The sequence below is a fragment of the Erpetoichthys calabaricus genome, chromosome 5, assembly GCF_900747795.2.
Source record: "Erpetoichthys calabaricus chromosome 5, fErpCal1.3, whole genome shotgun sequence".
NCBI classification, from domain to species: Eukaryota; Metazoa; Chordata; class Cladistia; order Polypteriformes; family Polypteridae; genus Erpetoichthys; species Erpetoichthys calabaricus.
Genome location: NC_041398.2, coordinates 215,848,250 through 215,859,102, shown reverse-complemented (window position 1 = coordinate 215,859,102; position 10,853 = coordinate 215,848,250). Strand labels below are relative to the sequence as shown.

Below are 10,853 nucleotides of genomic sequence, written 5' to 3'. Positions count from 1 at the left end.
AAGTAGCGGTTAATCTTACTAAAAGAATTGTTCCACATATGCTGTTGCAGTGAGAAATGAAAAAAGGCTTTTTAAGCTACAATAATCTTAAATGTTGACAAGTCTATTTAAAGAGATTTGGTTGATTTTCCACAGAATGTACTGTACACAATGCCATTTATTCAAATGTTTTACTGCTATAGTATTAAAAAGCACAAATAATTGATTCTTTTAGCAAAGTAGCATAATGAAAACAAACAGATAAAATGGCATTTCTCAGATCACCCCTCAGGGCAAAGTGGTACAGTTCTCTATGAACTTCAGGCCTGAACTGCAGCCATATACTGTACATACTACAAAATTTCATATTTATTAACCTAATAGGTTTAGCATGAAAAACAAGTTTGAAGAACTGAAGAGGATGAATTCAAACACATGTAAATAAAACATTGTGAAATTTGAAACGTCACCCATAAGATGAATGGCTTTTTGGCATAACAAATGCAAAAGCAAGATTTTCATATTGTTTATTTCATCTTCAAAATTAAAAACATTTTAAAATGGACTCCATACAATGTACAGTGTATGAGCAATCATTTGCATCTCTAATTCCACAAAATAAACGGCAGTTTGTAAAGAAAACATTCAGCTTTCCTTTTTCATTTTATTTCTTCTGTAATTAAACAATGATTGTAACATGTATATAAACCAAGGAGGTTGGTAGGGAAGGGAAGTTCTTGTAGTAGAAGGTAAATATTCAACCAACATTGCCTATTGGTTCAATACAGAATCCAAATTATTAAAAACAATACATTTCACACAAATAAAACATGTGATGATAGTGTTTATCAAAATTTCTTGAAAAAAAGCATTTACTCAACTGAAAGTGTTTAATAATTATCAAATTCTGATATTTCAACTTGTCTGTACTAATATGCATAAAAGTTATAAAGAAGGTGGTGAGAATGTTTGGCTTTAAAGTGAACACTGGTCTTAACTAAAGTTCAGCTGTGCATTCAAATGAAAAATGTCCAGATTTGCAAACTGAATCTGCTTATGTACACTTTACAGAATACACAAGATGTATTATTTGGGTCTTGAAAAGGGGGAAAAAATGTTTTTGTGGCACATTCAAACACTGACATAAATCGTCGACTGCTTAGTAAAAATGTACATCTCACTTTTGCTTTTGTTGTTCCCTTTTTATTTTTATTACCAGTAGGCAGTATGCTTTGCTAGTAGAACTTTCAAAGACATACTCCAAAGGAAGAGAGATTGGTTTCATCACAGCCTCCAAAATTTTTAGTTATAAAAAAAAAAAAAAAAAAAAAAAAAAAAACTTAAGATAACAAGTGATGCAGTATCATTGATCCATAATATCCTCAGCACCAAATCTTTAGGTGAACAAGTAAAAACATGCAAAATAATTTACACCACAGAAATAAAAATGTCAGAAGTCTGAGAACTCAACAGTTTATCAGAATACAAATTGTAAGGGGAAAAGCTTTATTCTAAAAAGTCCTGAGAAAAAGAACAGTCCTTCTATAAAAAAATATATATATTTAAATATGTTCACTGTGCAAAGGTTAAAAAGTCAGTATTTGCAAAAATCTTAAAAAAGTTCAGCTTGTTTGGGTAGCCAGTGAGGATTCTCCAACTCTGCTAACTGCTGGCCTTGGTGCATGTGGTTTCCTACGTATACTCTGTCCAGAAACAATGAGGTCTGCGTAACCTTTACCATGAGAAAATGCATATGCAGACCTACGGGCTGTTCCTCCTCTCCTCAGACTAACTGGTCTTCTTGTAAGAGCTTCTTCTTTCTCGTACTTCTTGCGATTCTTTAGCACCTAAAAAAAGACAAATGGCACAAAATTATTATACAGAAATGTCAGTTTTCTCCAACTCTGAAAGAACTTAAAAAAATAAATAAATAAATAAATTTTAAAAAACTGTATACTGGACAACCATCAACAAATCACCAGGGACAACAGCATAAGCGATCTGAGTAACCCTGGGGAGTAATATGCTGAATGCAGCAGAATAGTCACTTTGTGCTAGTGTCCTGGGAATAAAGATGAGAAAGTTGGAAACATCTGTACTTCGATGTGTTGAATGAGGTAAAGACAGGACTTCTAAAATTTGCTTTATTAGCCTTTGGAATTGACAGTGAATGACACTTGTTTGCTAACTTATAGATTGAGCCACACTAAGGGTCAAAACCTTAAATTTAAAGCAATCAAGGATGAAATGTTTAGTCTCCCTCATTTAACTTGTAAAGTTACATTTGTTTAGAGGGGAGACACTCCTATTCCATGCATAATTCTTCACATATCTCCATGATCACTAAATATTCTCATAGTATTTATTAAACTTGACAGAACATTACATACATAGTAATCATGCAAAAGTAAACATGGAATGCTTTGCCTTCTCAGTTACTCTAACAGTCTATAGCATATGTGAAAAATACATGTGCTCTGATATTTGACAGGTAAAATATTACAGATCCTTTTTTGTAATCTGCAACACTTTTTTTTTTTTTTTTTTTTAATTCAGAAATCTATCCTTGCTGGACTGTTTTCCTCCCAACAATGGAGTAATAAAGGAGGCAACAAACATTTCTCACTTCAGTAAAGATTGGCATTTGTGCAAAGCGGATTTGATTCAGTTGTGTTTTGTTGCAACTTCACACTTAACTATTTTTTTTTTCACTTTTGTAAATACTGTCAATCCTCAACTTTCTTGGGGTTCACATTTCTAGAAAATGGGCCAAAAGTAAAAGATATGAATGTTAAAATATTGAACCTGTGGGTTAGGTTCCTGTGATCATCAAAGCTGTACTCTTGCTGGAGATTGCTCAAAATACACTTTTCTGCATAGAATTCTTGCAGATTACTTCGGATAATATACACGTTTCATAAGACAGCAACCATGCCCATAAAATGCAGTATACAAAATAAAACTTAACATGCAAAACATTTTTCCCATTACTCAATCGCATTTCAATTTAAAAAAAAAAAAAACTGACAATCTAACACTGTCCTACTCGGCTGGTGTTTTAGATCGTGAAGTAGACACCTTCTAGAAATACTGTATTTTCTCATGAAGCCATATCACTGGAATTTAAAAAAAAAAAAACACACATGAACACCCGCTCTTTATAACATTATGATGAATAAGATCTGTGAAGCACCCAGTAGGATGCTAGCCACTCCCCAAACGCGAGCATATTGCACATCTGATTTTATTTCTGTACTGCACATAGCTGTTAAGCTCACGAATGTGCACAGCTGGCAACATTGTTGGCTGGGATTGGCTCCACCTGACCCCCGTGACCCTGTGTTAGGATATAGCGGGTTGGAAGATGACTGACTGACTGAAGTTACTAATGAAATCATGTAAATACTTGAAGTCACAAAAGTGAAAAGCATATATGTTCAGGACTGAACACAATTATTAACTTAACAAAATGCTGTATATTGTTTTATTTTCGTTATTAAAACCAATCTACTAGTGATTTAAAACCAAGAGGGATTATTCTCTAGTCTATCAATGCCTTAAAATGGCACCATTTATTGCTGCCATCCCTCCAAAAAATTAAGACAACTAAAATACAAGTAGTTTCATCTTACAATTAAAATAATCTACACAGAATTCCATCTTGAGCTCCTTAGTTAGGGGGACCAATTTCGATAAGCTTCACACCACCATCAAGGTTACAAGAGAATAATAATAATAATAATAATGTCTTTTCCAAATTTTTGGGACACATTTGCATATGCTCCAAATTTCCAAACTAAACAATGCCTTTACAAAATCTAATTTTTAAATATCTGAATGCTCTTGAAGTTTCCACAGTCTTTTCTTAAATCATCAGTCTATGCAAAAAATGTATCCTCAAAAGGCACTTCACAAACAAAATAAGTGTGACAAACAAAGCAAAAGTCTAGATCTTTGGTTCTCAACTTGTGGTATCACTGGTGGCATGTAAAGAATTACTGGGGGTGTAAATAAATAAATAAACACGAGCGTGATCAAGGACTCAGACATGGGATGTCTTAATAGTAGTTACAACTCAAACAATGTTTCCAGGGTTTGAATTTTGAATTTAGATTGCAAATATCCCATCTGTTGCTTAAGTGAAAGCATGTAAGATTTTTTAATAATAATATGCTTTCAAGGCTTGCCTCTTTTATACAATTATAGAATTAAAATGCACAGATCATGCATTATTTGGGAGCACAATGCTGAGACTAATCAGCTGTCTGTTGAGCGAGTTTATCGAGTGGCAATTTTTCATTCAATGTGTCAAAAGAAATGCATATTCTCAGAAGTGTGGTATTAGAAGGGCTACTGAAATGACACATTAATTACTCAAAACAAATCAGCACACACTAAACTTGTATTGTTCATTGAGTTTTTTGAAATTATAGTAATGTTTATTATTTGAATGATACTGGAGCAAATGTAGTGAAGTAACCAGCTGTAACTAATTTCTGCATTTACAGTCAGTCCAATTCAGTGTCTAAGTCTGCATTAGCACACAGTCATAAGCAATAGCAATGTCTAATCATTTATGTGAGATAAATTGAACACTACACAACAAAGGCTGTTTTATGGAAATTCTGAATTGACATGTTTGATTTCAGAAAGGTAGCCTTTAAGTTGGGAAAAACCTACAAAAGGAAGAAAAGATTTGTAAATTTAAATCATATGATGTGTTGCATTTGGAATTTGAAATGTGGCTCTGAAATTATTCTTACTTTTATTAACCAGCTAATGTCTCCTCCATAAGATGCAGGCTCACCACAGAAAATTTCATAAAACTGACAAAGTGATTTTCTGACAAACCTGATTTAAAAAGTTTTGTGTTTTTTTTTTTTTTATAAAAGCAGCTTTAAAGTGTTTGTGCAAATTAAAACACAGTTATTTTGATATTTACTAACTCATGCGGCAATGACAATGTTTAATTTTTTTTTTAGTACTAGATACAATTAGTATAGTATAATTAGTATACAATTTCAAGGCTTTCTAATTTTTATTCTACACTAAACTATTGACATACATTTAAAAAAAAAAAAAATTAAGTGTACATAAGAAAAATTAACTATAAAGAATACATTGCTAAAACCTCCAAAATACAAGGTTTTTAGACAGATAAAGAAATATGGCCATTAGTTTTATTTAATCAGTGCTTAACAATTTAAGAGTGAAAAAATGGTGGTACTGCAGAAAATTTAAATTCCTAGGGGCCGGTACGCCAAGACAAAAAGGTTGAGATCCCCTGGTCTAGATTATAAACACAGACGTGATTAGTTGCAGGAAAAACCAGGACACTACTGAATATTTACTTCCAAAATTGTACACATTAACAACCAGGGACAAGTCTATGTAAAATTCATTATCTTGTATATACTTAGCTACTTAGCGTGAAATATTTCACTTGTAACATGCCTATTTTTATTATAACAACTTACTTTATCTCCTTCTGAAGGTTTTATTATCTTGTAAAGAAATTTAAGAGCAATGACCGGCATCAGACATATTCCAGTTGTCAGTATTATTGTTAACCAAAGGTATGGCTGTCTCAGTGCATTTGGAGCAACTCCTAAAATGTAAAATGCATATTTTGGTTATTACATACTATACACATGCAAAGTGCCCCCACCCCACCCTCACTTCTTTACAGGGTATAAATAAAAGTATATTAATACTAACCTGTAAACGTAAACGCTGAAGGAAACAGGACATGAATCCCTGCACTGTGTATATCAAACATTATTCCAAAATAAACAGCAATGCTACCAAAGACTGAGAATGCATTGATAAAAGTCCAGTAAGATGTGTCCAAAGAAATCTGAGGAGGAACAAACAAAATAAAAATATTTGAAATTACACAGTTTGCATTTGATCTTTGATTACTGTCAAGATAGAGTTGATAAATCACAGTACATTTCTTCTAGTTTTCTTTAGTTCATGAAAAACATCAATGGAATGTTTGTTTCATGACTATGATACTTTGTGCTAACTTTAATGGCTATCATGAGAACTCATGGTTACCTGATCTACCTTGTGTGGGAGTTTATATGACCTACATATGAGCAAATGAACTAATCCTTGTTCACAAGAGCAGCCCTTTAATTACTTTTTTTTTCTTCCCTGTGTCCATATTTTTCTTTCTTCACCGTGGTCCTAATACGCTTCTGTAGGGCTATACCACAAATAGCACTATAAATGCAAGTTGAAGTTTTATTATTTATGTATATAGTTTAGCTTGAAGCAAGGTCCATATTAATGCAGTTTGCAATAATGATGGTTCAGTTGGTAAAGATATCATCACCAAGTTGCACTTTATTTTTGTATGGTGAACAGGCCTATTGTACTGTGTAATGCGCCTGGGTTTGAAGTCTTGAAGTAATAGTATTATTACTGGAAGTTGCACTATAATTTATTTTATTATTATTTATTAGTTTAAATATTATGCAGTTTAAATGATGGTAAAGTTGTTTAAAAAGTCACTGTTAATGTTAACAATCTCTGTCCACTGACACATCAAAAAGTGTAGCTGGTTTACAAAAAATATTTACTCTTTATTCCTTTTCTAAGACATGTTCAGTGCAGTACAACTTTTGACAAGCACCTCTGAATATTTTACGAAGTCTAAATGCCTCTTTGGTTGGTTGAAAATATGTTGTCAAAATTTTAGTTTAAGTTGTTTGAAAAATTTGTTCAATAAAAAGGTTCTATATTTTGACTACAACTGTCATGCAATGTTATTCCTTCTCTTCATTAGTGCCACCCCCTTGAAAACCATCACTTTATGGGGCCATGCAAACCTGTATTAATACTTGTGTGCACATTAAAAGCTTTTTTGTACAATGTACAATTCTCATGACAATGGAATAGGTTATTCTTAGCCAGTAATTGCAGTGGAAAATGTGGTTAACATCCACTCATGAATGGGAAAAAAATACCATCCAATATTGTGAAACCGGTATAATTTTGAAAAATACCATGATATAGAATTTTGGTTATACTGCCCAGCACTACTGGAGGCAATATTAAGAGGCCCAACAAAATAACTAGGCTGGCTCAGTTAGTTTTACTCATGATTTTCTTAATTTATGGATAAACCGCAAGTTAAACAGCAATGACAATTAAGCCACAAAATGGGTGTTGCATTCAAACCAGGACATCAACGGTTAGAGCCAATGGTAAGTTCTCTGATGCTGAATATAAAATACTTATCATTGGCGATTTCAGTTTAAAATAACTGTTCTAGCACGAGTAATCTGAATTGAATTGTGGCTGGCACCACAATGGAGGCAGCACCATAGCAATCAAATTACAGTTATATAATGTCTCATATATAGTTTAGCTCCCACATGAAACTATAATCTAAGGTTAGAGGCATGTCAAAATATTACTTCCTGCTATAAGCTCAAAGTCAATCGGAAAAGTTTATCTCCAAAATAAAGGGATCGTATAATCCAAGCTCAAATTAAATTCAACTAGATGGGCTCTTTCAGTAATTTCCTACATATAAAAGTTTCCAGTTCCCAACTCCATGACAAAGCACCTTAAATTTTTTTATCATCATTTGATTAGAAAAATAAACTGTTCTAGGTAATGACATTTAATCAGAGTCTGATGTTTATTTCAATGAAACTTGCTAAGATTTAAAAACACTTTCCTTTTAGGCAAGACTTTACTGAATAGTTTTGCCCTGTCCTAAAAGCTACACAGGACAACATTAAGGTGGACCTGGAGTGATGTTTAGCAATGAACTTTAAATATCTCCAAAATGTCATTCTTTGAGGTCATGTTTGATGTTACAGCTAAATCAAACATAATGACAAACCTCACTGATCATACTCCTTATTTTACAAAAGGCAATGTAAAGTAATGAATGCTACTAACCTGGAGGTTAACTGTAATGATGAGAGCAGAGGCAGTGGTCACAGCAAATGATTGATAGTCAGATGGAGCCTCACCGTCTTGGCCCATTGTTTGAAGGAAGGCCCCATAAGGGATAAAGAAAATTATTAAGGAAGTAAAAATCCCATGGAAAAGGCTGATAAAAAAATTAGTGTAATTAAAAAGCAGTCCCTTTTGTCCAGGCAAATATAATCTTGGAAACCTGAGACTTAGTTTGTCATTTACATCCTACAAAAAAAGAAAAAAAAAAATACCGTTTCTATTAAGTTACATAATGTTACTTAATCTAGAATTAGACCAGTGTTTGCAAATTAAAAGTGTACATACAGTATGAATATAATGTACATGTGTCTGAAAAGATGCTAGAAAAAAACTCAAACAGCAATGTTAAATATTATAAACTAGCTTTGTCAAATTATATTTTTACTGAAAAAGAATAAGATCTTTGTAAGGCATTACAAATGTATAAAATATTTTGTTGCATTTATACAATTGCATCTGAAGATAACAAAATTGTTAATAGAAAGCATACCTGATCAAGTAAACCAACAAGAAGAACTGGAAGGCTGCTGTACAAAACATTGTATAAGGTGATAAACCAATTCTCATAGGCAGTCTGTAAAATAAAAAAGGTATATTCATCCTCACTCAATCTTTTCATGCTATTAACATTTTGCAAGTCAGTATGTACTAAAGCTGTCTCTGATCAACAAAGAATAAAGTGCTACACACCAACAAGCATCAGTCACCTTTGTAATAGTAATTTGTAAATGTGTGTTAAATTCCTTATTCATGTGTTTCCATTACTTTGAACATCCTTTTTACATTACAATATTAAACTGAATTCAATCACTCCATTTATGTGCAGAATATATACTGTCACACACAGAGTTCAATGAAACTCTCACTTGCTAATCAACATGTCATGTGCATATATAAATAAAAAAATAAAAAAAAAAAAAAACAAACAAACACACTTTATGTGTAGTTGCTTAAATCAAAACAGTACTATGGTCACCTATCTTTGAAACATGGCCCACAGTTTTTCTTTTCTCTCTGTTTATTTTTCAGACTTTCTTGAAGATTTGTCATTTTAATTTTAGCCGGTGATAAAGAGGTTTGGAAACAAAATGTATCAGTTTGCCACTATTTTTCCACAAGAAATCTAGCAGGTGGACTCCCATCCCATTAAATTACAATTTTTGTTAGTTTCCCCCCGTTTTTTTTTCCTTTTCAGACTTTTGATGAGTATTAGTAAAAGGTTACCTCGGATTAGATAGCTTAGGGAAGCTTTCTACTAGGGAAATTACTGATTAAAAATGCTGATTATCAATTCAAGTATCTTAGCACATATAATGTATAAAAATCAATTCTCAGTGTTTACCATGAGTGTACACTTCTGTAGACAGCACCATGTCTATCATATTTGGACCACAAAGTGCACCAATTAGGCATCTGATTGACACTGCATGTCTTCTTGTATTTATTTACTGAGTAATGAACTGACTGATGAAGATTGAACTATATGTTAAAGAAGGTTAGGGAAGTTAAATATACTGGTGAAAAAAACATTTTGTAAAGTTTTCTTTATCACTAGATATCTACCAATGAATGTAACCAATTTATCGACAACTCTGGTAGTTCACGTTCATATTCTATATCTGTAGTGGACCACGCTTGTTTTACTATGTATAGAGGCTTGCAGATTTATCTCTTGCTTGGTACTGCATTATAGCACTATCAGACACTTATAATAAGTACTCAGGTTAGTTTTAAAACAGTTAATAGCCATCAGCACATTTTCCAAAAAGCTTATCCAGAAAACCAGTACTCATCAGGAATCAAAAATGGACAGAGCAAAACTCCATCACAAGGTGCATGCGCACACACAAATACTCATTTTTAACCACACATACAATTTTGTAGATGCAAATTAATCTAACCACATATTTCAGATGTTTAATTATAAAAAAAATTAAACACTCAAATGTTACCTGTGCAGAAAACCCACTGAAAAATGAATACCAAAAGTGAACCAAAGTGAAGGCAAAGTTCTTGTAGAAGAAATATCGTAAAAACTTGCACATCCGAATATAAGACCACCTTCCATGAACCAAAAGCAGTCTTTCCAAAAAGCGGAACTGGGCAAAGGCATAATCACTGGACATGACTGCCTGCATACCCTCTTGTCCACTAATTCCAACTCCAATGTCAGCAGCTGTAGAGAGACAGATTTTTAAGTTTAGACTATATATAATACATACTTTGAGGCAGAATAATTTTGATTCAATATTTTATATTTAAATAAAACGGCTTAATAAATACTTTACTGAACAGTATCATTCTAGAAAAAAAATGTTTATCAAGAATCAGCTTCAGAATTGGGTATTTGAAATAATGTAAACTTGGATCTAGTAATGAGACTTTTTTATTCAACAAAAAAAATAAAGTTATTAAATTGAATCATGCCAATATATTTTTCTTCATCTGTAAAAAAAAAAGTCAAATCTATTATGGTTAATCTGATGCTTTTTAATACAAGCTAACAGATTTCACTGACTAGTAGCAATAAAATAAAGCCTAACAAATTAATACTTTTTCACATCCTTTACTTGATTAAAGTGTGTATAGATTGATCCCGAACATGTTTGGTAACATTGAAAATTGGGACATTTCAAAATGTGGCAGAAAAGAAATGGCCAGCTGTTATAAATAAAAATTGTGTGCTTGTGTAGCATCTTTATTAAGATGACTGAATGCAGAAACACATGTATACATACACTGGTGTTTTTATGTGGCAAAGTAGTAAAATGTTTGGGGAGTGGAGAAGCAGCTGAGGGACATCTGGAGACCCAGTGGGTCTGCATGAAACATATATTCTCTCCTTTAGTGACAAAAACCTTGATAGATGTATTACAGTTTGTTGTGAGAGAAAA

At 32.6% G+C, this 10,853-nt stretch overlaps 1 protein-coding gene across 1 annotated transcript in view; it reads right to left on the bottom strand.

Moving 5' to 3' along the window:
- Positions 1-492: 492 nt before the first annotated feature.
- Positions 493-10,853, bottom strand: part of atp8b1 (ATPase phospholipid transporting 8B1) — a 124,134-nt gene continuing 113,773 nt past the window's right edge. Inside the window, exons 23-28 of the mRNA XM_028802517.2 lie at positions 9,912-10,135; positions 8,450-8,533; positions 7,900-8,145; positions 5,698-5,836; positions 5,457-5,587; positions 493-1,826 (exon numbers count right to left, since the gene is read on the bottom strand). Coding sequence (XP_028658350.1) covers positions 1,602-1,826; positions 5,457-5,587; positions 5,698-5,836; positions 7,900-8,145; positions 8,450-8,533; positions 9,912-10,135 — 1,049 coding nt within the window. The 3' untranslated portion in view covers positions 493-1,601. The remainder of the gene's footprint in view (positions 1,827-5,456; positions 5,588-5,697; positions 5,837-7,899; positions 8,146-8,449; positions 8,534-9,911; positions 10,136-10,853) is intronic.